The sequence below is a fragment of the Diadema setosum genome, chromosome 16 (assembly GCF_964275005.1).
Source record: "Diadema setosum chromosome 16, eeDiaSeto1, whole genome shotgun sequence".
Taxonomy (NCBI): domain Eukaryota; kingdom Metazoa; phylum Echinodermata; class Echinoidea; order Diadematoida; family Diadematidae; genus Diadema; species Diadema setosum.
In genome coordinates, this window is record NC_092700.1 from 20,333,431 (window position 1) to 20,361,211 (window position 27,781).

General features: G+C 38.9%; 2 protein-coding genes across 2 annotated transcripts in view; both read left to right on the forward strand.

The window, feature by feature from the left end:
• The first annotated feature begins 8,585 nt into the window (after positions 1 to 8,585).
• On the forward strand, positions 8,586 to 13,815 carry LOC140239419 (uncharacterized). Its single transcript, XM_072319258.1, has 6 exons — positions 8,586 to 8,718; positions 9,449 to 9,511; positions 9,944 to 10,009; positions 11,558 to 11,678; positions 12,362 to 12,527; positions 13,096 to 13,815. Exons 1-6 carry the CDS (start codon positions 8,586 to 8,588, stop codon positions 13,813 to 13,815), a joined length of 1,269 nt encoding a protein of 422 aa, XP_072175359.1.
• Positions 13,816 to 15,393: 1,578 nt separating this feature from the next.
• LOC140239678 (uncharacterized) overlaps positions 15,394 to 27,781 on the forward strand; it is a 47,671-nt gene continuing 35,283 nt past the window's right edge. The window contains exons 1-3 of the mRNA XM_072319507.1: positions 15,394 to 15,630; positions 17,131 to 18,267; positions 19,255 to 19,534. Coding sequence (XP_072175608.1) covers positions 15,394 to 15,630; positions 17,131 to 18,267; positions 19,255 to 19,534 — 1,654 coding nt within the window. The remainder of the gene's footprint in view (positions 15,631 to 17,130; positions 18,268 to 19,254; positions 19,535 to 27,781) is intronic.

Consider the following 27,781-nt stretch of genomic DNA (forward strand, 5'->3'; position numbering starts at 1 on the left):
ATCCAGCGAATTTCAAGATAGAAGTAAAATGCTACGATGGTAAGTATTGATTCCTTCAAATATGATATATTTCAGTGTTGATTTACTTTCTCCTTCTTTTTTCCCTGAACAACGTGCACAAGATTGTTTTTTAACACATTTCCCTTCCGAAAATAGGTGTGTATATGTGTTAACTATGAAAGAGAATACAGAGATTTGCAACTGATTAACAAATTGCCCTACATCGACGTAAATCAGCACTGAATTGATCAGTGTTTTAGTCGTAGCCATGATAAAAAATCATGGGCGTACATACTCGAGCAGGATTCGAACCTACGACCTCCTGATCACCGGACAGGTGTCATCTCCACTAGACCACCGAGCTTTAGCCCGACAGCAAGTGTTGGTTCTAATCCTTATAGCATACAGCGGGTACGAATACAGAGATGGTTAGCAAAGGGCGTGTTAATGTGAAAATAAGACCAAAATGTCAATCTTTCGTACAGCTCTTGCTTTATAGCTCTTCACCCACTCCAAATTTTCGCTCAGATTCCATATTGCGACAATTTTAGGACAGCATTGTGATTATCATCATTAATATTTCGAAGGCCTTGGAGAGGTCAAGGAAGATACCGACTGTGTGAGATGCATTTATGAGACAAGTTGTCGAAACGGAAAAAGTCATGAATGGCTTGTGGAACGGTTTCGGTGAAAAACAAACTACATACCGACACATATGTAATAATCATGCAACCTTGCATCAAAAAACCCACAAGAAGTCACCAGACATGGAATCTTAATTAAAGGCATGCTTTGAAAGAGCAGACTCTATGCTTTAGAAATAATGTATTACTCAATACAATTAATTGATATTTCTAACCTAAATAAAAAATAACAAATATTAGAAAGGGAGTACACACTCTGGAAAAGTGTGTACTGACAAAAGAGGTTCTGAAGTGTAGGACCTATTCAAGTGCTTAATATTACCAAGCCGTGGTCTTTGCAAACAATGGGACAGAAAAGGGGATGGAAAACTCTATAACAATAATGAAGAAATTATGAAATCAAGATGAAATTGAACATGCTCTATTAATACATTATATCCGTGATTGCTACCAACTTTCAAGTAGTAGCATTATTCTTTCAAAAGTCATTAGATTTGAAAGGGAAGAGTCAAAAGGTTTTCTAAGAAATGAAAACGTTCTCCCAAGACATATCTATAACTGTTCTACAGTGTTCCAGTAAAAACTGATACAAACACATTTTCCCATTCGTTATATGATCCAAAACTGTTGAATAAATTTGAAAAAGAATGCTTTGTCACAAAATATCTAAAACTCAAGATTGACTGTGTTGATCCTTTTCACTTATTTTGAGTCCTCACGTAGAATCACCGGGTGCGACTTATTGTTGATTTTGTAATGCACTGTCATATTTTTTCATTATTTACGAAACATCGTCGTTAGTGAATACCACCTCCCCCAATGAAAAAGACGTCAATAGGGATGGTGGGTAATATTTGTCCGGTTGGCTCGCCCCCCCCCCTCCCTTGCATATTGAAATTGATATTCTTTTATCTTCAATTCAAGAAACAACTACACTGTCATTAGGTTACAACTCTTTTAGATGAGGATCGAGTTTCAGGTGCAGAGTATGAACCGTAAAAATAAATACAGCATCAATTGTTATTTTATGTGTTTCTCATATCATTTTTGCTAGAAGTGTAATAATCTGCTTGGAATTATAGCCACTTTTGTAAGAAGTACGTACAAGCATTGCTTTGCTTGACTTTGGTTCAGTCATATCTATTCATTCCTTATTGTTAAGATGGACCTATGTTTTGGTTCATTTATTCATTTATGCATATTCTTGTGTTATCTATTTGCTCATAGTGATCGTAGCACAATTTTGTAGCAAGTTTCTACTGTATGTTTCGATTTTCAGTTTCATGATTTCGATATTGCTTTATCCAGCGATATTCAATGATTCCAAATAAAAAACTCACCAATGCAACTTTAGGGAGCCTATACTATATTCATTCAATTCCAAGAAATACCATCGGTGACGCTAGTTGACGGCCTCTCTCCCGTGGATGGCTTAGTGGTCCTGGAGGCAAATAGCCACATGTGCTATGAAGGCTTTAATCTCAGAGCTGGTAATTTAGTCTGCAGAGAGCTCGGCTTCCCAGCGGTAAAAGATCATTCAACTCAAACTATCTCAAGTGCAGCAACATCGAGCAGGACTAAATGGTTTTCATATTCTACAGGTATAACTGCAATATTATCTGTATTGCGTGAAAGATGGTATGCTGTATTCCCTTCCAGAATTATTCTTATTTCATACAAAGAAGTTGGTCTTATTGAATTCGTATCAACCATGTAGTGATGTTATGCTCTATTTGCTGATGTGATGCTCTAACTGTACTTTGTTGAAAATTGAAAGAGTAGAACTATTGCATGTTTTCATTACTGTATTTGATGGATTTTAGGCAAAGGCGATCATCTACAACACATTTGCACACATAGAAAGGTTAGAAATGCTCGAGTCGATTTATCTATTTATTCCAATATTCGTTTAGCAGGACAGCCCTTCCAGTTGATTTATTGTTCTACGAAGGGACCCTGCTCACATTTTACAGATAAAAAAAATTTATCTACAGCAGAACAAAATGTCAATAATAAAATAACCTACACTAAAATACAATTCTTGAGACGCATCAATGTACTGTCATCCGTGATAGTAATTATTCAATTCTCCTCACAAACTCTAATGCGAAACTTGCAAGGATAAGATGAAGAACCGTTTTAATAGCTTCATCGAACATTTTAACAGTGCGTAAATGATTTCTGAAATATAAACACACAGGTTGTCAGAAAGCAAGACTACATGATTGTCTATCAAAAGGAGCTGCGTGTCCCTGGAACAAGGCTGTGAGACTCAGATGTAGAGGTGAGATCGAACATGATATTTAAGTTCTATAGCGATTTATTTTGTTTATTAAATACATACTCAAGGTGTGATGAAGATTATGTAGCGAGTGCAAACGTAGTGTTGATTCTTCATAATAGTCATATAGTGCGAAGTAGGAAAGAGCGATAGGCTCAATACTGTACGAACACAAAAGTGATATTGGATGAAGAGCTCACTAGAGTACAATCCGATTTTGTTAACATTTTGTCTATAAAATAAATACTCGTATTTTCTATCACCGTGTACATTCCATTTGTGTATATTAGTAAAATAATCTAAATGACATTAAACATGCTACTGAACGTGAACAATGCACACACTCAGGCCAGAACTTCCGAAAAAACGCGTGCTTCAATTTGACCTGCCTCTGCTGAGGTCAATGAAGCAATCGTAAAGGCTCCTTCCAAGCTCGAAGAAAGTGAGCATAAACAGTGCTCCCGTGAACGGCGTTTAGAATCAGCGTTTCAAAACGCTGATTGTGCCTTCCTAATTGAGCACAAACACCACTTTTTCGTTTCTTGAAAATCCTTTGCACACTCTTCACTGTCACCTCTAATAACTTAGCTTTGCAGGTTCGCTCAGCGTCTGGTCGGGGTACATCTAGTGTTGATATTCCATAAACATGGGTTGAACAATGAGTTCCCCGTTTTAACTATTCTACGTTTTAACAGGCATTGCTCGAAAACCTTCTCCGTGGAGAATACGTTGTCCATGGCCAAACACTAGAAATTGAACCATTTCACAAATTTTCAATTGCAGTAGCATACATGATTGCGTACTAATGTGCACGTGTGCACGTATTGACAGAGTCATCTAGACCCTGTTATCTACAGAGGCGTTTGGATTAGGCCTACTGTTTTCCTGAAAATATGTTTACCGTTCAAACGCGTTTAATCATTATTTTTTTCTTATGGATCTTTTAAACAGAAGAAAGAAAGAAAGAAAGAAAGAAAGAAAGAAGGTAAAGGTGATAGCTGATTAGTGTACAATTTTGTTAGAGGTGATTTTCATATGAGACCATGAATCAGTTTCGACGAATTTACGATCAATTTTAAAGTTAAGTTTCAGATTTTGGTCAAATTTGAACTCTCTGTACAAAATTGAACTTTTGGCACAAGAGCCAATGATGTGTATGTGAGTGTGTGTTTACAATGACCCTGAAAAATTAGACCCCGTTTACAGAGAGCAAAAAGGCCGCGCTCGGCAGCGGCCGAGCCCGGTCTTCATTTCAGTGGAAACGCGCAAAAGGCCAAATGCGGGGCCAAAATTGGCCGCGCATTTGGCCACGCTCTGGAGGTGGTCTGGTCGGGCTCGGCCGTGGCCGACCCCGGCCTTTTCCGTCGAAATCTAGTATAGTTTAAGGTGGTTTTGTTCTGCAAATGATTTTTCCTTCGGCAAAAGCGGAGACTTCGTCGCCGCCGCGGAGTCCAGTTGGGAAAGGGTCTGGAAACCAGACTATACCAAATTGCGTCTGTTTACAAACAGAGCGCCACTACGACAAAATATTGAAAGGTTTGAATTAAAAGCCCTGGCCGAACCCGGCAGTGTAAACGGACAAAATTGCGGGGCTCGGCCGCGGCTCGGCCCAGTCCCGCACTGTAAACGGGGTCTAAGACATGGATATCACGAATATTACCTTTTCAGAGCCATGCTGACCAGGCTTCTGGAATCTTGCTCGAAGGCACATGAAAACTTAATTAATAATGGATTGTCCTGGGCAGTGCTAGCTGAATTCGTGGTAAAGGGTAATGCATGCACATGAAAAAAAAAATGCTTTCAAGTGCTTGCATGCAGTACATTTCTTCAAGTTGAATAAAGACTAGCTGTGATAATGAAATTTCTCATGAATATGTAATAGAGCATTCCAATCCTGACCATTGTTCAGGACCATTGTCAGGGTCTTAACCACACACTGCCATACACGCCAATTGACCCCCGTGGGAAATGTGGAACATTTCGTACAGAGGGTTGAAAATAGTGTAAAATCTGAAACATAATTTAAAAATAAATCTTGAATTTAAGGAAACTGATTTATGCTGTCATTCTTAAATAACCTCCAACAAAATTGTACAATATTCAATGCCAGTTGCATCTGGTATTTAGTTTTTGAACTATTAAGGATTCAAAAGTGGGATTTTTTTTGTCACACCTAGTACAATCAGAGCGCGACTGTATTACGATACCGTTCAACCAAGAAGGTTCAAGAGAATGGATTCACAATAGTCCAAGGGCCAAGACCCGAAAAATGGGTTATTGGTACCACCTGAGGTGGCAAAACCTTTTTGGCGTCATTTTATTTGTTTGTTTGTTCCGATATCACCAAATCAAAGTTGTTAAAAGGAAAAAAAAAAAACGTTCTGGAGGTGGTCAAAAATCAAAGTTGCAAAATTGGGTTTGTGAACTTCAAAAAGTGACCATTTTGACTTTAATTCATGCTCACTCAAGTGTGACTATTATATCAGCTGAATTTCACATGAAAGGTAGCCGAGAAATACAGCTATATGATCCTTTATTCAGATGTTCCTGATTCATAAATTACAGAGGTTTGATTTTTATTAAGGGGAACTTACTTTTTGTTTAGTGTTTATATACACAACACTTCTTCGCATGGCGTCTGGTCGGACTATTAAAAACAGGATCTACACAAAGGATTTGTTTGGCGCGGAGATGGTCACGTGACACCTCCGTGTAAGATTCACCCCCCGAACGTCTTAACAGACACCTTCTCCGGCGGTTCTGCGGAGGCTACCCCTCGTCTACCATGGTTGATGGCAGGGTAAAATTTCTCCGGAGGCTCTCTGAGGCTCTGCGGAAGCTTTCCATTGTGTTGCGTCGTAATTCCCTGAAGAACAATCTTCACCGGAGGCCTACCCGAGGCTACCCTGTGTTTCGTGGCTGAGTTGAGACGGGGCTTAACGAGGGGAAAAAATGATTGCATCCAGTCAAGATTGGCGTCTGATGATTCCCTTCTAATGACTCTCATACTCCCTTTGGCCCGTCCTAGATCCATGTCCTGACAATGCTGTAAAGCTGTTTCTTCTTTTGACGCTGAATGATGATTCCGTTCAAAGGTCATGTCTTCATCGATATATAATCATTATATCATATATGTGACCGTGCACCTTAAAACGAACAAAAAGTCGCACACACTGATTTTGCGTGAGGCCTGAAAATAAGTGATTATTTACTCTTTTTGTTGCCATTGCAAAGTGCATTGTTTCTTTTTTACGACATCATTCGTGTATAATATACTTTATATTGTATTGAAAAATCCTTTATCGGACGAGTGTAAGAGAAATGAAGAAAAAATTTTATCACTTTGGATTATGTCAACTTTTTCTTTTCTTTTCTTTGTGATGATGGAAATAGATAAACTATTGAATTGAATTGAATTGAAAAAATGGGTCAACATAGCCGATCTTGATTTTTCATATATTCTGAAAGAGCAAGTCTTCTTTTATATTATGCTAAAATTTGGGATCATAAAACGGGCGGGAAAGTGTGTTTTTTAGCAGTTTATCTCCAACATTTTTGGTAGAATAGTGTCATAAGGTGTGTCTTTAGAGTCCCTTTTTCATTTCTGAAAAACCTTGTACACACTCTTCACTTTCAACTCTAATAACTTTTGAAAGGATAAGGCTACTGCTTTGAAAGTTGGCATTAAATATGGACAGAATGTGTTAATGAGGCATGCTTAATTTCAGTGTAATCTAAAAATCCCTTCATTGTTGTTCCTCATGTAGTTTACTTCCTGTTCTTTGTCCCATTCATCGCACAGCCAGCACGGTTTGGTAAAGATTAAGCGCTTGAATGCACACTGTACTTCAGAGCCTCTTTTCTCAGTTCACACTTTTCCAGAGTGTGCGCTTTCTTTCCAGTGTTTAGTTAGGTTAGGAGAGTCCATTTGAATTGAGTTATACATCATTTTAAAGCTTAGAGGCTGCTCTTTCAGAATCTGCCCTTAACTAAAAATCCATGTCTGGCGACTTTTTGTTTGTTTTGAGGTGCAGGGTCACATATGCTTAAAAAACACACTATTGATCTGCGTGAAAACACTGTTAGTCTGAAGTTAATGGGTGTTTTCATAGCATTCTAGTAACTTATAAAGTAATTTATTTTGATTTAAGATGCCTAAATACTTCAAACTTGTGGATAAAAGACTTTTCAGGATAAATAAAGCGTTTGCAGATTTTTAGTATTCCTCTGCATTTTACTCAGAACCTGGATTTCTTGGATGCTACCTTGGCGATCGTCACACTTTTCAGGCTTTACATATTTCCGTCTTTAACGTTCCTTCTGACGAAAAGTGTGTGTCCATCTGCAGACGAAAACCGGAAAACCATGATATTGCTATTGTAATTGAAAAGGACTGTGGATGTTATCGATCAGAAGAGTATGCCAACTTCATATCCAGCGTGAGCAATACTCATTATTGGACACGTCAAACCGAGGCAGAATCCGGCCAGCAAGTCCACTGTTTGTATAACCGTGAGTATTTAATGCATTGGCCAATAACAGTTAAAGCTTCCATTTCGTTATATTTCCATTACATTGATAATACGTCAGTGAAGATAGTTTATATGTTTGCATTCTAATATTCCAGTAAGTATTGCTCATAGTATCAGCGAGTATATCAATGAGTAAATGTACAATAATATGTAGAAGAATTCAAAATGAATATGTTTTATTGGTATACCAAATTGGTGCTGTTGTAGTTTTGTCCCAGTGTTCAACGTCTTACAAGCTTGGCTTTCTTAGTGGAACACTGTTTTCCATCATTGTGATTATTTACTACATGTATTTTTGTTGCCATGGCAAAGTCCATTGTTTCTTGTTTATGATATGATTCGCGCATATACTGTATATTGTATTTGAAAAAAAAAATCCTTTATCAGACGAGTGTATTGTATTTGAAAAAAAAAATCCTTTATCAAACGAGTGTAAGAAAAATGAAAATATTGCATCACTTTGGATTATGTCAACTTTTTCTTTTCTTTTTGATGATGGAAATAAATACACTATTGAATTGAATTGAATTGAATTGAATTGAATTGAATTGAATTGAAGATTGATACTGATTTTCACACTTTGATCTTATCTCATCACTGCTTCTTGGATTGACACACTACCGTGTTTACTAGTGGTTCAACTTACATTTTTTTAATTACTGCTTCATTACACGCCCGTGTTATCACTTTATCGCTTAATAAGGTAGGCCCTATGTCGAAATTTTACATTCTTTCTCCATAAATGAAAAGGCTTAAATAGAGTTGTATCTTTTTACATGCGTTTTTTTTTTCGTTTGGAGCAATATGCCCTTTTGATTTATAGTTCAATAGAGTGATATTTTCTTCTTCCGTTTATATCAAGAGGGCGATATCATTATTTATGATTTCGGTAAAGTAATTTAGTTTCATAGGAAGCCTCGCAAAAGTCAGTAGTGGGAGTGTCAGGAGAAGTAAAGTGTTTAAGATGGCCGTACGATATGTTTTTCTTACTTTTCATTGGTTTGATACATACGTTGTATTGTTCATCACAACGTCTCCTTTTCGCAAGTTTCTGTCGGGTTTTGTGAGCACCCAGGCCCTGTGTGTGATGGTTATTGGGACTCAAATACTACAAGCCTTGGATCTCAGATGACTCTTACTTGTGACGACGGGTTCGTGCTAGATGGCAGCGCGACACTGCAGTGTGTCGGACTATCTGGATGGTCGACTTACTTCCCGGTTTGGAACGCGTCAGTCCCGTCTTGCAAAAATGCAACAAACGGTCTGTCGTATTAATCAAAATTACATTATGTGATAGCAGAAGCTTTTTTTTTTTTAATTTGTTGGAGTAGAAAAATAAGACAATTGCTCGTCTTCATATAAATGATTAAGAGAAGACCGAAGGCATAAGTGGTTGGCATCATAATTTTGTCTTTTTAAAGCAGATATCTCTTAACCCATCTCCCCCCCCCCCAACAAAAAAAAAAAGAGAAATAAAATCCAATCGATGCACATACTTTTCAATTTATAGTGTGGGAAAACGATAAAGAGGTAAGAGTGCAACAACTTGCTCTACAATTGGCCATCGACTGTCTACTTCGTTAAGTAATAACACAACCCACGTTATTTCTATTCCAACTGGTTTAAATTATCATTTTTCTCACCATGCTCAGGGCCTGCCAGAGGAGAGGGTTATGTAGAATTTCAACACTTGACTTTCATGTTGTTATGTAATAATTAAATCATAATTGAATTACGGAAATACGCGTCTTAAACGAGTTTGTATAATTGTACGACGTCGCAAGTGACGATTCCTTTATTTCACAATGACTCATAGAAGAGAAGTTAAACATTAGCTGTTTTTTATGTCCACTGAATGATAAATATTTTGTAACATTACTTTCTTAACCAAGGAGTACCAAGAGTGAATGTGCAATGCCCAGCTTTTATCCATGCTTGAACTTCCTGAGGGACGTATGCACGTTTACGTATTTGTGTGAGTTTTGTTATAGAAAACGAGAGACACGATCCAGAAATCTTCATAACATCATCACAAATTGCAGTTTTCTCTTCAAGTGAGTATTTCAGGGCACACTCTTGATTATCTAATAAAGTACGGTTTTCAGTTTGTGTGACTGATTAGGTTTCTTAATAATAAAAAAAAAACACGCACGTACCGCGTGAAATTGTTTATCTATTTGAATACATCTATATTTTTTTTAAAGTCCTAAATTCAGGATGCCATTTAATCTTGTCATTAGCCTAAAACACTGAATGATTAATCTATTAGGAAATGCAAACCCTGCTGACACGAATGCTGCTATAGATCAGGGGTATATGAGTAGATATCCGCTTTGTTTTTCTAGGTGTAAATTATGGGTAAGGAAAAGTGTAGACCAAGAAGAGATTAAAATATGGTTAAACCAGTCTAACTGACATTATTTTTAGTGCGTATATGTATTGTACATGTAAAACTAATTTACTTGCTATTTTCTTCATATGAATAGGCAAAAAGCAACCAACTGAAGAACTAACATCAACATTACAAAAGACAGTTAACATGACTTCTTCCGGTAAGCATGGCGTCTTTACTATTGTCATGCATTTTCGGTTAGATATTTGATGTAACATTATGTATATAGCATTACATGTTTTTCATTGCTTTCATGGTTATTGCACTAGTGTATGTAAAGGATGTCTCGCTAATGCTATTGCAAATTACTAGTTTCGTTAGCCCAATCTCAAATTACTTTGCATTCAGCGGAGTTTTCTCTTTGCTCATCTTCCTTTGTTCTTCAGACCTTCACATGTCCATTCTGTGCTCCCCTTGCTTTACCTTGCTCTCGCTTCAATACCTTCGCTTTGTCCCTTCTCACTTTGACTTTGCTTTGTCTTTTAGAACTCTTGCCTTGCTCTCCTAAGTTCGACTTTGTCTTGACTTTCAGAATCTTTGCCTTTACCCTTCGCCTTTTGCTCTCAATGTCCTTCAGCATTTTCAGCCCGCTCCCTTTGCCCTTGACTCTCACTGTCCTTCAGCCCTTTCTGCTTGCTTCTTATTTTGACTTTCTCCTGTCCTTGTATCCTCTCCTTCCCTATGACTTTGAGCTCCTTATCTATGCGCTTAAAGACGTCCTTCTCCTGTATACTTCGCAGCGTGATAAACGTCTTTCTCATGACCTTCATTGGCTGGTCATCTCTATCTCTCTCGAACTAGAGGAGCTTGTTTGGAAGGGGTATATAAGACAAACTTTATGCTTTGATATCTTGAGAGCTCACTTGGAGGAAGCAATACTCTTCAACATATAGCTGGACTTTATTTTGGGACATTCACACAATAGGAATTATATTCTGCCCATCTTCGACAAATATAAGTCGCCGTTACACTATGAAGGTCATTCTTCCTTTGCCCTCTTTTTTTTTCTCTCTTGGTAAATTCCATGTTGATTGACGGTATTTTGCGCTGATCATGACATAAATTAGATTTACTTTTATTGTTACGACTAGAACAATCTCTCTCCTCCCCTGCTTTAGCTACTTAATTGTAAGCAAAGGTCAATTACGTGCTAATACATATACTGTACAGTAGCTGTTCACGCTTCAGTTGATATTATTAGTATCCTGAAGTGATGGAGTGGAGATATCACGTGTCTTGGAGAAAGCGTAGAATTGATGTAGTTCTGGGATAGTAACGGCATCATTTGCAAAGTTTCTTGGGTGTGTGTTTTATACATAGTATGACAGAAGCTGAGTATGTATGTTTTATTATATATGAATATGTATATTCTATATGTGTATATAAGTATGCATAATCAGATTATAACATGGAACTGAACTATTTTTCTATTTGCATTCTATAATATTTGATTATCGATTGTTTTGATTTAAGTACAATTACGCTGTCCTGACGTAGTAAAACATAAGAAGAAACGTTTCTAATTGTATCATGGACTTTAAAAATAATATGCTGTCCCATCTCAATCCCTTTGTCTTCATAATAGAATGGGAAGTTATGAAGAGAATAATAAAAGAAATGCTTTACTTTCTCTCCACTGTTTTTTTTTTTCAAAGCACTTTGTTCTTCTTCGTATCATGACGGCTTGAATTCTTGCATTATGTTTCAGTGTCTGGTCACCATCAGATAAATAATATGGTAGGCCTCTACACCCTTGGACCCTTTCTGATGGTCGTTCTCACGTTACTTGTCATCCTCTCCGCGGCTTGGTACAAACATCACAAGAAAAGGTGAGATTTTGCATAATGAATTGTCTTTTATGTTTATAATGTGAAAAGAGGGGGATGGAGCGAATCGCGGCGAGGAAATGAGCTCTTGCTAGCACTAAGCACAAGCAATTTTAGTCATAAAGTGAATTATTCACTTACAAACTTAAGGTATATTTACGTTAACCGAATGTTTTTTTTGTTTGTTTGTATAAAGTAATATATAATATGTAAATATTGTAGTACATGATGTAGTACATGGTAAATAAGCATTATATATAGATACATATACACTCATTGTATATATATATATCTATATATATCTATATGTATCTATATATAATGCTTATTACCATGTACTACATCATGTAGAACAATATTTTCATATTATAGACGCTCATACTATTAGACAAATATTTTGCAATGGTCCAAGTGCTTCCTCAAGCACAACAGTTATTCAATGAAAGGACGGGCAATGGAACAATTCAAAAAACCTTTTAAAGTTTTAAAGTTAACATTGAAAGTAAAAGTACTTCATGTTTACGACATTTCAAGTATCGAAATATTGTTCCAGAAATCTGCGAAAAAAAAAAAAATGTTGCTTATTTTCGAAAGTTGTTTCCTCACGAATCTGTGGTTAGATTTATTACCCACGACGTACATTCCCCCATACCTTTCGTCTCTTGTCATTCCTTTTCACTCAACAGAAAACGTAGGCACCCAGAACATTCAAATAAATCGAGTACCCACCCATTGCACTCTATCAATACCGACGCGAAGCATCGCGATTTGCCGGAACATCCTGGTAATAAAACTGGCGACGCCACAGCAAATCAGGAGGAAGGGCATCACGTCTACAAGAACTCTGCAGAGGTAGTCACCGTAGATTATATTGTTGAATATAGCAGGTCGTTACTTTCTAACGGATGATCCCTGTGGTATTTAACTCCCTAGTTCCATATCGAGGAATATGGTTGGCTTTTAAAATAACGAATTTCGCTCGAAGCGAGTTCTATATTAACATTTTTCTATATGCAAAGTTAACTCTTAACTCATATTCAAAAGAGTAACGTATGCATTTTAGAAACTCTACTTTGAATCAATCACTCTTTTGTAACAAAACTACCAGAAATTTGTATTTGTTTCGTGCTTGGTTACCAGGTAAATTTTCACTCCAATATCACGTGATTCTACCTTTCTCTGATACACTGCATGGCGCTGATATTTATTACATACCGTATGTAGTTTTGTAGGTAGAAGCCTCGTGATGCCATATATTCGTTTGATCAGGACGACAACACTCATATCAGTTACCATGATGTATACACATTTTCTTTTTTCAAACACATTGCGCATCTCTAGAAATAAACTTAAAAGTTAATGTCAGCAAACGATACTATGCATCAGCATGCTACCCTCTACTCTTTATTGTCCTTTATAGGCTCACAGTCTTAAAGGGGAAGTGGTCAACAATCTACCGGACACGATTTCGTGGCCTCTCCGTGACGTCATGCTACATCGAGATGATGAAGACATTGCGCAGTATCAAGACATCACATCTAATGTCAAGAAAGAGCTATACATGGACATGACAGGAAATGTGAAGAAAAAGGAAGATGTCAAATTTGTTCAATCTAGGAACTCTTCTACAAGTGAAAACGAGATTGATGAAAATGGTTACATAATTTCCAACGTAAGTCCACGCAGGCCTACGAGATTTAAACAGGAAAAGACTTTTTACATTAACAATGCCACATCATTTGGACAAGAGATCAACAGAGATATGTCCATCCAGTTCAGACCGGCGGATAACGCTGTTAGATGTGAGGTCTCTGAATGGTCAGTTTACGAAGATATTCTTTCAACTTCAAACCAATCCGCACCCATCAGAGAACCACAGTATGGTCACGAGTACGCCACTATCGAGAGAAATGAGAAACGTGATCCTCTTGCGATAGGCCTAAACAATTCTCTTTATTCTGTGACAATATACTCCAGCAAGCAAAAGGAAGAGCGCGAGTTGGACGAAAATGGGTATCTTGTTCTTGAAGCATGTTCTGGTGAAATCGCCGGAGATCAGTATGTGGAGATGGACAAAGAAGTACTCACCAAAGCATCTTTATATGAAGATATGCTGTTCCCCCAGAACAAATCTCCATAGGCAAAATAACCCTAAAGGTCAACATATATGTAAATTGCAATGTATAGGAGAGCATTGATGTAACCTAGAAATTTAGAGATGCTTTTAGTCCTAACTGTGACTCAATATGGAATAAGGTGACTAACGTAGGAAAGTTTTATACGTAATTGATGCACCTAACTCGTGGGGAAAAAGACAATTTTTAAAGGCTAGCTATTGTGATGCGCCTTGAACAAGGCTAATACCAATAAAGAGGTCCGCAGCAAGTTATCGCTCTCAGATCAAGACATGGCTTCCCAATCGTGGTCTTTTGCAACGTTGTTGTGATGGTTTGGGTGCGATCTGCCAGGAATGGAGCGGAACATTTGATTGTCATGATGTGGTGATTGGGTTGAGTCGTGACAAATTGGGACCTTGTCCGGGAAAATGAACAGACAAGCCGTTTTCTTTCGCATGTTCCATGCGGATTGTGGTGAGGACTCTCACGTCTGGTTGTACACGTGTGCTGTAAGTACGTAGTGTATAGCGTCGATGGTGTATAGGCTCATGTCGTATCGGGCCTATGTACCTGCTTGCATGTAGGTTCTGTTAGGCCTCATGCGTTTTGGTGAGGACTCTCACGTTTGGCTGTACACGTTTGTTTTAGTATGTAGACAAGTGTATAGCGTCGATGACAGGCTTATGTATTGTTCCTGCATTGTTTGCATGTTGGTTTTGACAGGCCACATGCGTTTTGGTGAAGATTTTCACGTTTGGTTGTGCACATTATTGTGTATAACATTTTTATGCTGCGTAGGCTTTGGCAGTCATTGACTGTGTTTGTAGTTTTTAGGCTACATTTTGTGTGAAGGCCTAGTGCAGATTTTGGTGAAGACTCTCACGTTTGGTTGTGCACGTTGTGTATAACATTTATGCTGCGTAGGCTTTGGCAGTCATTGACTGTGTTTGTAGTTTTCAGACTACATTTTGTGTGAAGGCCTAGTGCAGATTTTGGTGAGGATTCTCACGTTTTGGACGTTTGTCGTTTTTGCATGAAGGTCTTCTGTAGACCGATTTTGGTGAGGATTCTCACGTTCAGTTGTGTGCGTATATAGTGCATAGCGTGGGTATTGCGCATTGGGCTCGCACGTGTTTTGTAGTCGCAGACGGTCGGTCTAGCGCGTCGTGTGTAGGGCTAGTGCAGTTTTTGAGTGTGCGTATGCTGGATGTGTATGTGTGGGGGCTTGCGTACACATTGGCTACGGGTCACGCCGAATTTTCTGGAAGATTAGCCTCGGTTAAAGGCTTTGATATATTTTTCCTTGGTTTGCACAATCGTGCTATGTGGTCATTTGTAGTGAGTGTGTATACTCATACCGGTACTATGTCCTTAGATCACATGCTAATGTGATTCTGTGGTGTTCTGATTGTATGCCTGATTCGAAGGCTTAGGGATTTTGATGTTTTCTGCTTATCGTAGAAAATTTTTGCCTGTTCTGCGCGTGTGACTGGGTTCATGCATACATGTGTACTCATATGCAGTGCATTTCTTTTGTTAAGGCTTTGTAGTTTTGTGAGGATTTGTGACTTCTTGTAAGTTTTGATTTTGATATTCCCACAATGGCTGATGTCGTGCAGAGCTTTGTTGATGAACCCACTCAGGAAGGTTTTAATAACCTGAGGAAGGCAGAACTGGTGGAAGTTGCTCAAATTTTAGAAATCCCGATCAAAACATCGGATCGAAAAACAGAGATCAAGGACACAATTTCGGAGTTTTTTACCAATACTGGTATTTGGCCTGCCTCTTTGTCAGAGGACGAAGCAGGGACAAATGATGGTGAAATTACCACACCTTTGGTAACCCCTGCAGAAAGTGAATTGAAGAAAATTGAGATCCAGCTTCGGATGAAGCAGCTGGAAGTCGAGGCAAAGAAAATAGAACTCGAAATCAAGTCAATCGATGCAAAATCGAATGAACCTTCTTCCGGCAGTTCAGCAAAGTCATCAAAATTTGATGCATTAAGGCAATCTCAATTGGTGCCGAAATTTCGTGAAGACCGGGTAGAAGAGTTTTTCCAGCACTTTGAAAAAGTGGCTGTGAGTTTGGAATGGCCCAAGGAAGTGTGGCCGACATTGATACAGAGCTCGCTGGTAGGGAAGGCCCAAGAGGTCTATGCGTCTCTCACTATCCAAGAGTGTTCTGACTATGAGAATTTGAAGAGTTCCGTGTTAAGGGCGTACGAGTTGGTGCCGGAAGCCCACAGGCAACTGTTTCGGAATTATAGGAGAAGGGATGATCAGACATTCGTTGATTTTGTGCAACACAAGCAGACCCATTTTGAACACTGGTTAAGGTCGTCTGGTGTTGATGATTTCCACAAACTGAAAGAGTTGGTATTGTTAGAGGAGGTGAAGAGGTGTGTTCAGCCAGATCAGCGGCAGTACCTGGAGGAAAGGGAAGTGAATGGTGCCAGGAGAGCTGCTGTCCTCCTTGATGAGTATGTGCTTACCCACAAGGGTACTTTCAAACTTTCTTCAAGCAAGAAAGGAGGCCAGGGTGTGCCAAGAAAAGGAGCTGTTGCTCCAAGCATTCCCAAGCCCGATCTTGATCAAAAGCCGAACAAGGCTTGCTTCTATTGCAAGAAGGACGGACATGTGATGTCAGCTTGCTGGAAGTTGAAGAAGAAGCGAGAAAAAGAGGGGATTAGCAACCCCAAAGCATTGCCAGATGCTTTTGCTATCACTCGCACAGAGCATCTGCCATCGTTTGAACGGGTGGCAGAGAATTACAAACCTTTCATATCTTCAGGGTATGTTAGTTTGACGCCTGATAGTGAGCAGGTTCAGGTTCACATTTTGAGGGATACAGGAGCATCACAGAGTCTCCTGTGTGCAAAGACATTGCCATTTTCGGTTGAATCTTCTGTGAATTCGGAAGTGTTTGTGAGGGGAGTTGAAGGTGGGAGTGTCCGAGTGCCTCTTCATAATATCGAATTGAAGAGCGATCTTGTCAGTGGCTCAGTTGTAGTAGGTATTTTGCCTACATTGCCAGTCGAAGGTGTCACCTTATTGCTCGGCAATGATATCGCTGGAGAGAAGGTTTTGCCTCACTTTCTCCCAAGTAAGACACCCGTGGTTGACGAAGCCACAGAGAAATTGGTTCAGGATATGCCTGATGTGTTTCCCTCATGTGCTGTTACCAGGTCAATGGCTCGTGAACTGGAGAAAGAGGAGCAAGAGGATATCTTGGCTGATACTTTCTTCTCTAGACTTGAAGAGTCTAACAGCAGTGATGATGCACATATGGACCATGGTCAAATGTCAGAGATTTCTCGTCAGAGTCTGGTTGAATTGCAGGGCAAAGACCCTGAAATAGTGCGTCTTGCACAGTCACTTGTACCTGAGGATGAGGAAGTGAATGAAACTGTGAAGTTTTACAAGAGGGATGGTATCTTGATGAGGAGGTGGCGCCCTCCTGATGCCACAAGTGATGAGGATTTTCGAGATATTCATCAAGTAGTGGTACCAAAGATGTACCGGAAGGAGATCATATCTCTTGCCCATGAAGCACCATTGGCAGGTCATTTGGGGATCAACAAAACCCAAGAGAAGGTGCTTCGATATTTCTTCTGGCCAGGTTTGCGACATGACGTCGCAGAGTTTTGTCGGTCTTGCCATGTGTGTCAGGTAGTTGGCAAGCCAAACCAGAAGATTCCCCCTGCCCCTTTAAGGCCAATTCCGGCCTTCGAAGAACCGTTTAGTCGGGTCATTGTGGATTGTGTCGGTCCTCTTCCAAGGACAAAGTCGGGTAATCAGTATTTGCTGACGATGATGTGTGCATCTACCCGCTTCCCCGAGGCAATTCCATTACGGACAATTACTGCCAAGAATGTCTGTAAAGCTCTTGTGAAGTTCTTCACAATGGTAGGACTTCCAAAGTGTGTTCAGTCAGACCAAGGGTCTAATTTCACATCCAAAATCTTCCAACAGGTGATGAGTGAGTTAGGTGTAGAATGTAGGAACTCAAGTGCTTACCATCCACAGAGCCAGGGAGCTCTTGAACGCTTTCACCAAACCTTGAAGAATATGATGCGTGTGTACTGCAGTGAGCATGAGAAAGAGTGGGATGAGGGTATTCCTCTCCTCTTGTTTGCAGTTCGAGAATCGGTCCAGGAATCTCTTGGATTCAGTCCTTTCGAGCTGGTCTTTGGGCACTCAGTTCGTGGTCCCTTGAAGATCTTGCAAGAAAAGATCTTGGTTGAGCCAGAGTCCAACCTATTGGACTATGTGTGTCAGTTCAAGGATAGACTTTCTTGTACTCGTGAATTAGCTGCAGGTCATCTGAAGGCAGCTCAGTCTAACATGAAGAGACTGTTTGATCGGAAGGTGAAAGAAAGGCATTTTGAGCCTGGTTCTAAGGTTCTTGTGTTGCTCCCTCTTCAAGGAGATGCCTTGAAGGCTAGATATGCAGGGCCGTATGTGGTTGAGAAAAGAGTGAGTGATGTCAATTACATCATCCTGACACCTGATAGGAGGAAGAGGAGAAGACTCTGTCATGTCAACATGCTAAAGGAGTATGTTGAAAATGTTGAAGAGGCTAAAGAAAAGCCTGTTGCTACGGTTGGAATCGGTTGTGAAGTGGATGGTGAAGACAGTGAGAGTGATGATGTGGAAATTCCGCAGTTGATGTTGAAGAATTCTGAGGTGTTAGCAAATCTATCTGACACATTATCTCATCTTCCAGGAGTAGAGAGAGCTCAGGTGATGGATGTAGTCCATGAGTATGAACACCTCTTCAGTGATGTACCAGGTCGTACTAGTGTGGTGGTGCATGATGTTGATGTGGGGGACTCCTCCCCTGTCAAGCAACACCCATATCGTGTGAATCCATTGAAAATGGATGTTCTGAGGAAGGAAGTTCAATATATGCTTGAACATGACCTTATTGAGCCCAGTAAGAGTGGATGGAGTTCTCCCTGTGTGTTGGTTCCAAAGCAGGATGGTTCTTTGCGTTTCTGTACGGATTACAGGTTGCTCAATTCGAAAACAAAGTCAGACTCGTACCCTTTGCCCCGCATCGATGATTGTATTGATCGCGTAGGGAATGCCAAATACGTCAGTAAGTTTGACCTTTTGAAGGGGTACTGGCAGGTTCCCCTCAGTGAAAGAGCGAAAGAACTGTCTGCATTCGTGACTCCTGACGGATTCTTCCAATACAAAGTGATGCCGTTCGGGATGAAGAACGCGCCCGCTACATTCCAGAGACTCATCAACACCGTCACGTCTGGCTTGGTGGGATGCGAGGCGTATCTCGACGACATCATAGTGTACAGCCATACATGGGAGGACCACCTTCTGAGAGTCAGAGCACTGTTTGACCGCTTGACCAGTGCCAACCTTACGGTGAACTTGAGGAAATGTGAGTTCGCCCGAGCAAAAGTCATGTTCCTGGGTCACATTGTGGGACATGGTTCCGTCAAGCCTGTTGAAGCAAAGGTGGAGACGATCCTGAACTTTCCCCGCCCACAGAGTAAGCGAGAGCTGAGACGATTTCTGGGCATGACTGGCTATTATCGGAAGTTCTGCCATAATTTCGCTGATGCTGCAACACCGCTCACCAACATGTTGCGGAAAGATTCGCAGTTCGAGTGGTCAGATGACTGTCAAGTTGCTTTCAACCGGCTGAAGGCAATGCTAGCGAGTTCTCCGGTTCTTGCAGCGCCGAACTTCGACAAGCAGTTCATTCTTATGGTGGACGCGAGTGACACAGGAGGAGGAGGAGCCCTGATGCAGAAGGACGACAACGGAGTTGACCATCCCGTCGCGTACATGTCCAGAAAATTCAACAAACATCAGCGACGGTACTCCACTGTCGAGAAGGAGACGTTAGCGCTCGTCATGGCTCTTCGTCATTTTGACGTGTACCTGAACACTACAAAGTATCCAGTGCTGGTGTACACAGACCACAATCCGCTTGTGTTCCTGTCGCGAATGAGGAACAAAAATGGACGCCTAACCAGATGGGCGCTAGTGCTACAGGAGTACAACCTCGTGATACAGCACGTACGTGGAAAAGACAATGTCATTGCAGACGCTTTGTCCCGTGGATAAGATAGAAGTACGCATATTTCCACGGATAGGACAAAAGGACACAGATGTGCTTATTATCCATAGATAATAAGACTGGTAATGACTTGGAAACATGAACAATACGAGACAAAAGAAATGTGTTTCCATGCATTTGTAAGAAAATTATATTTCTCATGTTGAAGAAAGAGTGTTATTGATTGCTTTGAAATGATGACACAAACATTGTGTACACTGCTTTAATTTATTCTTTTTGTTCTTGTCTGCAGGGAAAAAGACAGCATGTTTTCCAAATTGTCATGATTTTTGCACCAAAACAGGGCAAAATCATTTCAAGTGATATAGCATGAGTTTTGCTATGTTTTATGCTTTATATGGTGAAGAAAGGGGTTTTCAGTAATACAGCATATTTTGATATAGGGTATAATGTAGACATTGTATTAATTGGAACTGCAAATTAAGTTGCATTGCTGTTTGCAAAAAGCACACACAAGCACACAAAAGCTGTTGTTGCATTTTTTTTTCAAATGCTTAATCTGCAAGAGTTGGAATTTGTGGCATCACAGAATTGACCAATTATACACATTTTCCATAGCATAGATATCGACTGAGTGAAATTATGACACTATGATATTCATAATGTTGTGAATGTGTAAGGTTCATGAGACCATACAGGTGTACAGACATAACCAGGTTATATTCATGTGATATCTTGTTTCAGAAACAGAGAGAGTATAACAGGTGTTCATAATTGCATTGTTTTGCTATACGCTAGTCACTGTACATGCATTTATTGTCTTGAGGAACAAAGCTTTACGGTATTTGAACAGAAGTGTCAAGAAATTAGAAATGTAGAGATGTTTGTCAGACCAAACAGTTGAGCTGAACGCGTTGTTATGTCAGTTTTCATCAAAGGTCAGATTGCTACAAGCTCACCATGTAAAAATGGTTACTAAGTATAGTGAATGGAAGATTACTTCTGTTATTGGTGACATAATACAACAAAAAAACCGTATAAAGTTCAGTATTCAACCTGCATGATTGTCAGTGTATGCAGGTTAATCAGTGATATGTGTAGCGGTTTTTCTCAAGCATATGCACATCAAGCTAAGAGAGAAGTTTGATATGTCCATACTTATGGTATATTGTTTCATGATACAATTACAGTGTATTTTGTTCTGAACCAGCAGCATTTCTTAGATTTCGACTAGGTGTTGAAATGTTTGGCCATTTGATACTCATAAGCATTTCAGGAAAGCTAAAGAGAATACATGTTTCATGATTTATGACCAAGCAGAGAAAAAAAAAAAGAAGAAAAGAAAACAAGGAATGTTGTGGTTGTAAAGTTTTGCGCGTATACGCACATGCTTGTTCCGAGCAGGTAGTGGATCTATATTTAGACTTAGCCTACGCTCAAGAAAGGTTTTGATAAGGCTCATTAAGTCTGAGCTTGTTTATGTGAAGAATCCACTTTAGTGTATGAACACACAACTGTGCATTTTTATGTATCGTGTTTCGGAACATGTTTGTAACGACTGTTTGCAGTTTGACTGGAAAGTTCTTCCATAACTTCCCGTCTTAAGGGGGGAGATGTGATGCGCCTTGAACAAGGCTAATACCAATAAAGAGGTCCGCAGCAAGTTATCGCTCTCAGATCAAGACATGGCTTCCCAATCGTGGTCTTTTGCAACGTTGTTGTGATGGTTTGGGTGCGATCTGCCAGGAATGGAGCGGAACATTTGATTGTCATGATGTGGTGATTGGGTTGAGTCGTGACACTATTTATAGTTGCTGCAACTTTCTTTTTTTCAGCGTGGTCCATGAAGAGTAGTTTTCATAGCATTTAGAAGATGTTTACTGTTCTCGTCACGAATGGGGAACACACTGACAAATGCCCTCATCTCCCTGTAAAAGGACAGTGGAAACTCATGATTAACGCAATCGACGTGTCCTAAAAGTAAGAATATTTTAGAGAAGTAAAGATCTTGACGTAATAGAGATAATTATGGTTTTTATTCCTCGAGCAGAATTATCTATGAATCGCTGCTGTAAGAGACTAAAGATATATCTGAGAGTGCAGCAAAGAAGACTGGAAGCAGCTGCAATAGCTGTAGAAATAACGATGACCTCAGATTTATGGAATAGAATTTGCGCATTCTTCAGCAAAGACAGCATGTAAATTACCTCAAGTATATTATATTTGTTGTACTTGTATTTGACGTAATCTGTATCATCTCAGAAAGACAATTTTCTTCATTTTGTCTACATCCAGTATAACGCACTTTAAAGAAATGAATGGAATCTCTTGAACAATTACACTTAGAGTAAGAAAGAAAACTTAAAAAGTGCAAGCACAACCAAGATCATCCCATAAAAATTAGTCACCGATGCTTAGAGCAAACTAAATTCCTTGACAGCATCAAAAGCAATCATGTAATACCATGGAAACACTCTTTTTTTTGCAGATAAGTACAAGACGACTACCTAAAGAGAAGTTAAACCTATGTTTAAGTTGACTTCATCAAGAAGAAAAAAAAAATAGTATCCTGACTGATGGAACATGGGAAGTGTGTCATGAACGACACAGTAAAGGAGAGAAAGTCGTTGTATTAAGCGTTAATGGTCACAATAGTATTGCAGATAATATGATTCGATTGTCTCACACCTGTCCAACTAATTTGCACTTCAAATTATCTTGCATTTTTAGAGCAATGGTTAACCCTGAGTTATTGTAGGTAAAGTAACGTCATAATTGGTAAATCATTATTGCCTAATTATAGTCTTGAAGGGGGAGATACAATATCTCATTCTGATCCTTAAACAAAATGGAAAACACTTTTGCTGGGATTTGTGCATTTTCAGCTGCCAATGGTGGATTCTTTAAAAATCTGTTCATGAGAAGTTAGATACTTGTAATTACCATTGAGTGATAGTTGCACCCTGTGCATTACGTATACTGTATTTCAACATATTGTTCTAATCTCAGTCATAAGTCTTACTCAGAGTGATGAAGGTGTCTCGAAGATTAGTTTACACAATGAGATAATTATGTTATGTATCCTACTTGCCATGCTACCACTTTCATTAGAAAGAGCACTGGTTTACCGTTATAGATGTTGCACTAAACAGATTTCAAAAGTAGAAATATATAGGTAGGTATATTTTACGGAGATATAAAAAGTTGCTACAGACAAAAGTAAATGTTGATCACAAATTTCCTCGTACCTGTCATGCCTGTTCTTTGTCATTATAATGATGGTTATAATAATGGCCATCCTTATCTTCTCTCGGAAAAACATAACCTAAGAATACATTGTTTCTGAAGCTGAAAGTTTCATCTAAAGTTTTTATTTTTCTTTTCTGAAACCAAAAATTATGGAACATAAGGTGAAAAAATTGGAATTACATTGTTTGAACTGACGTTATTTCAAAACATTATTTTTCTAGAAGCATCTGACGAATACAGAACATATGAAATACATGTGGCAGACAATTATATTTTGAAGGTTGGCATATGAATACAGAACACAATGGTACAGTGGAAGATTATTCATCTCCAAAGATGACAAAAGCCAACGGTACATAATATGTCGGTGTTAAACTGCATTATATATGAATATATGTAAACCCACAGCAAAAAATAAATAAATAAATAAATAAATGAATAATATGTACTCTATACCTGGATATCTATCTATCTATCTAATTGATATAATCCATATATATATATATATATATATATACATATGGATTATATATATATTGTAACAAAATGATATTTATTTTGTGTAAGGTGTGGTGCGTTTCATTTGGAATTCGTGCGAAATCATCATTGGAGTGAAATTTGTTCATACTAATTCAGTAACACAATGTAGTCGTGGTTACTTTGTGCTGATTTATGCATGTAACAAGCTATGCATTCTGAAAGAGTGTTTGAATTGTTCCTTTAAGTCAGTCTTCTGTATTGATGATTATTTGTCAATTAGTGGTTTTTGTGGAGATTCAGATAGTGATAAAAAGTATGGATGATAAGTGCAGCGATAATTCCTACAGTTAGTTCAAAGTTGTGTTACAGAGGTTTGACACATACATTTAGCATTTTGTGTGTATACGTGTGTATACAGGTTGGCCATATGACACATTTTAGACAATTAACGTTGATTAATTAGTAAACACGATCAGTTATGGGACTGAAAATGGTGTTGATGTTTGATTTAAATGATTTCAATCAAAATGTGAAGAGTTTAAAGGGATAGCTTAAGTCTGTGTAAAAAGAAAGAAAGAATAAAGGAAATTTCAGGAGAAATTGATAACCATGCCTATAATAATTCAGCACAGGTACTATTAGCTACCTCATTTTTCGTGCAGCACCTGAATGTGTTAATAATGTACTTGCACGCTACTCTGATCATATTCTCAGTGCTAGGCAGTGAAGAAGAGAGGCTGATCCTCGGGATAGCATTGTCTTTCTGTCTTGTGCTCGGTACGAGTTGTGAACGTGAAGTATGTACACACTACACTATACCTGTAAATAAATATGTTGGTGTTCCGGTACATCGTCTCTGAAGTTGTGATGCATTCGTGTTCAGTATAACATAAGTACTGGTTGGGATGAATGCTGGTGGGACTAGGATGGCAACCGGTGGTTCTGCAGTAGAAGACAACTCGTCCAGCAGCCTTTGCGAGCATTCTCGAGCGGGCTTTGCTGCACCGTGGGATAACTGAGTATCTGGACGGACGTCGGAGAACGAAGTTCAGTATTTTGGAAGGAACAAGTACGTCCGACGTACTTCCAGAACGGACGTCGGAGAACGAAGTTCAGAACTTTGGAAGGGACAAGTACGTCCGACGTACTTCCCGAACTGACGTCGGAGAACAAAGTATAGTACTTTGGAAATGAAAAGTACAAACGACGTACTTCCAGAGCGAACGTCGAAGGACGACGTACTCTGGAGACGACGTCGGGAGTGAGAATGAAAATTCACTTGTCAGTGTGTTGGGTGAATTAGATGTGAGAAGTGAGAATGTGCCTTTGAATCAGATGATGTGAAGTGCAAGGTGTAGACTGGTGACGTACAAGTGGTGGGAAACTTAAGGTTTTATCCTCTTCATAGAGTGATCGTATATGTCGATCAAACGGACGGTCTGCTCGGTCTGCATAAGTGCCAAGGCCCCGTTGTTCGCTACAATATATATATATATATATATATATATACGTATACATATATATATATATATATATATATATATACATATTGTATAACACATGTGTGTAATAAGAGAGAGAGAGAGAGAGAGAGAGAGAGAGAGAAATGAAAAAGACTGCGACGTGCTGTGGACGGAAAAGGGATACATATACTTTGTGTGTGATTTCCTTCATGTTGAATGGTGTTGCTTTGAAAGTACTAAATCCCGCAAACAGATCTGCTGCAAACCTCAAACCTGATTTGATGGAAGTTATAAATTGGGCCCTATAGTGCTGCAGTCACTAATGATCTTTACATTCATTATAGGTTCTGGAAAAAGTGAGACTCCTATGTCAATATATAGCGTAAAGCAACATGGTTGATTGAAAAGTTAGTAATGAATTTATACAGGCAGTTACTTGTTTATCTGTCCCTGAGTTAAAAAAAAAATAGGCAATGAACGATATGATGAACATGCGCATCGTTGAGTATGTTGATATCGTAGATCATATTGGTAAAAGTAAAGTGTCCTTATCCCCCTTTTGGACGTGACTGTCCTATTCTAAAGATATTGCTGATTTAGTTTTTATAGGTTTTCTACGACATTTTACGATGTACGAGGAATTGAGCAGAACCAACCAACTGCGCAATGCAATGTGTTAAAGAGACCGTGATGTAGGTTGGAGTCCGACTTCGAAACCAAAACTGTTGATATATTTTTAAACTTACCTTGCTGCAATATGCAATACATTCTTGAACTATATCGTGACGATTAACTAGCTATTGTTTAATCATGAAGAAACATGTATGAAGTAAAGAAAGACAATATGGTGATTAATGAGATACAAAAAGTAGTGGGGACAATATGCTTGCAATTATGTATAATTTATTTCGTTTATTCAAATAAAGGAAATGATTGACATACTCAAGCTGTTATAAAGCACCCAGGCAATTCGATTGCTGATTGCTGAAAACTTGAAGAATTCAATGGACGGTATAATGAAGCTTTACATATGAAATACTTACGTACTTACAAGTAGCGGGAAAATGATTTCTCTTTACCAGTCCGTGCAGGCAAGCCTTTTGTATATGAACATGAACATGCGTAAAATGTTCAGTTCATTCGAACCTCGATCTTATAGTAGTGAATAGAAAAGATACACCCAAACGAGAAAGTATATTAAGCATTTTAAGAATGTCCCTCCCAACACCCTTGTTCTTTCGCCACATCCACAAAGCAATGATTTCTAAAAAACGGTGCGTAGTGAAGAACCTCATTAACAAACAGATTAGCAAAAACAAGAAACACCTTTTTGATCGGATTGGAAAAAATTAAGTCAATTTCTATTTCACATTTTGTTATGCCAGAAAGGTAAAAACATTTTTCCTTTCGCATTTTCTGCATGCGTTCTGCCTGTTGTTCACAGAAGTTGCAAGCAATGGTAGTGCAGAAAACTTGTCCAGTTTCAGGCACTATGTGGTTCTTTCCAATAAGTGATACTGGGTGCCATTCTGCAGATAGCAACAATATGACAATTGCTCAAGCGTAAACAGGAACAAGGGAGCGACTTTGCAAATGATTGACAAGTTGCTCTCTATCGACGTAAATAAGCACTAAACTGAGGAGCGTTTTAGTAGTAGACATGATAAAAGAAATCATGGGCATACTTACTCGAGCAGGATTCGTACCTACGACCTCCTGATCTCCGGACAGGCGTCATCTCCACTACACCAGGGAGCTTCCGCCCAACAGCGCTGTCGATCAAATCAGTGCTTATTCACGTCGATGTAGGGCAATTTGTCAATCAGTTGCAATGAAAACATCTCAATGTAAGAATTTCATGAAGTGGAACAAGAGAGTGATACTTGTTATATTGTATTGTGTTTTTTATATTGTATGCTATCAAATTAATCGAATAACAATGAGAAGACCTCTTAATGATAAGATAAGATGGCATCTAAGACTTGCTACATAATCAGTCTAGTAAACTCTATGACAGGAAAATGATTGCGGAAGTAAATGAGTAGATATATGTTTTCATTTGTATCCGGAAATTTTGTTCAAATGCTGAAATAGACTTTTTTACAAAACTTTCCAAGAACTTAGCATAGTATGAAAGATAAATGATTTCCACATTTAAAGTCGAAATAGTTTTCATGAGTCACGTAAGGCAATACAGAAACGAATGCTATTGTTTCTTATTCTCCATTATGCTATGACAATTTGACAAGTATGGAAAGCGTCAGTAGGTTAAACATCTAACATCAACATCAACCCTGCGTATCTATCGCTGTCTTCATATCTAAAGTGTTACAAAATCAGTTGTGTGAGTATACAAAGTCTTTTCACGGGCGGAATCAGCCTTCCACAAAAGCATACCCCCGCCTCTCCAGGTTTAATCGATCACGGCAGTCTATAACCTAGACTCCATTTTCAACACTAAAACCACTGAAGCGCCGTTTACTGTCAGTCAGTCTGAGGATTGATAAGAATAAAATAAACGATTAAGATGTCCTTAACCAATGATGATCGCGGATTAGATTGCCATTGAATAGATCGAAACTATGCAATATGTAGAGAAGAGGTGCTTCAGAGGTATTGTACTTGACAATGTTACCCATCTTGAAATGGCCACGAATGGATACACGAAAAAAAAAAATCACATTTGTTTTAGATATTCAAATGGAATCAATGGATATCATACGAAAGATACAATGGAAAGGGTAATCATTAA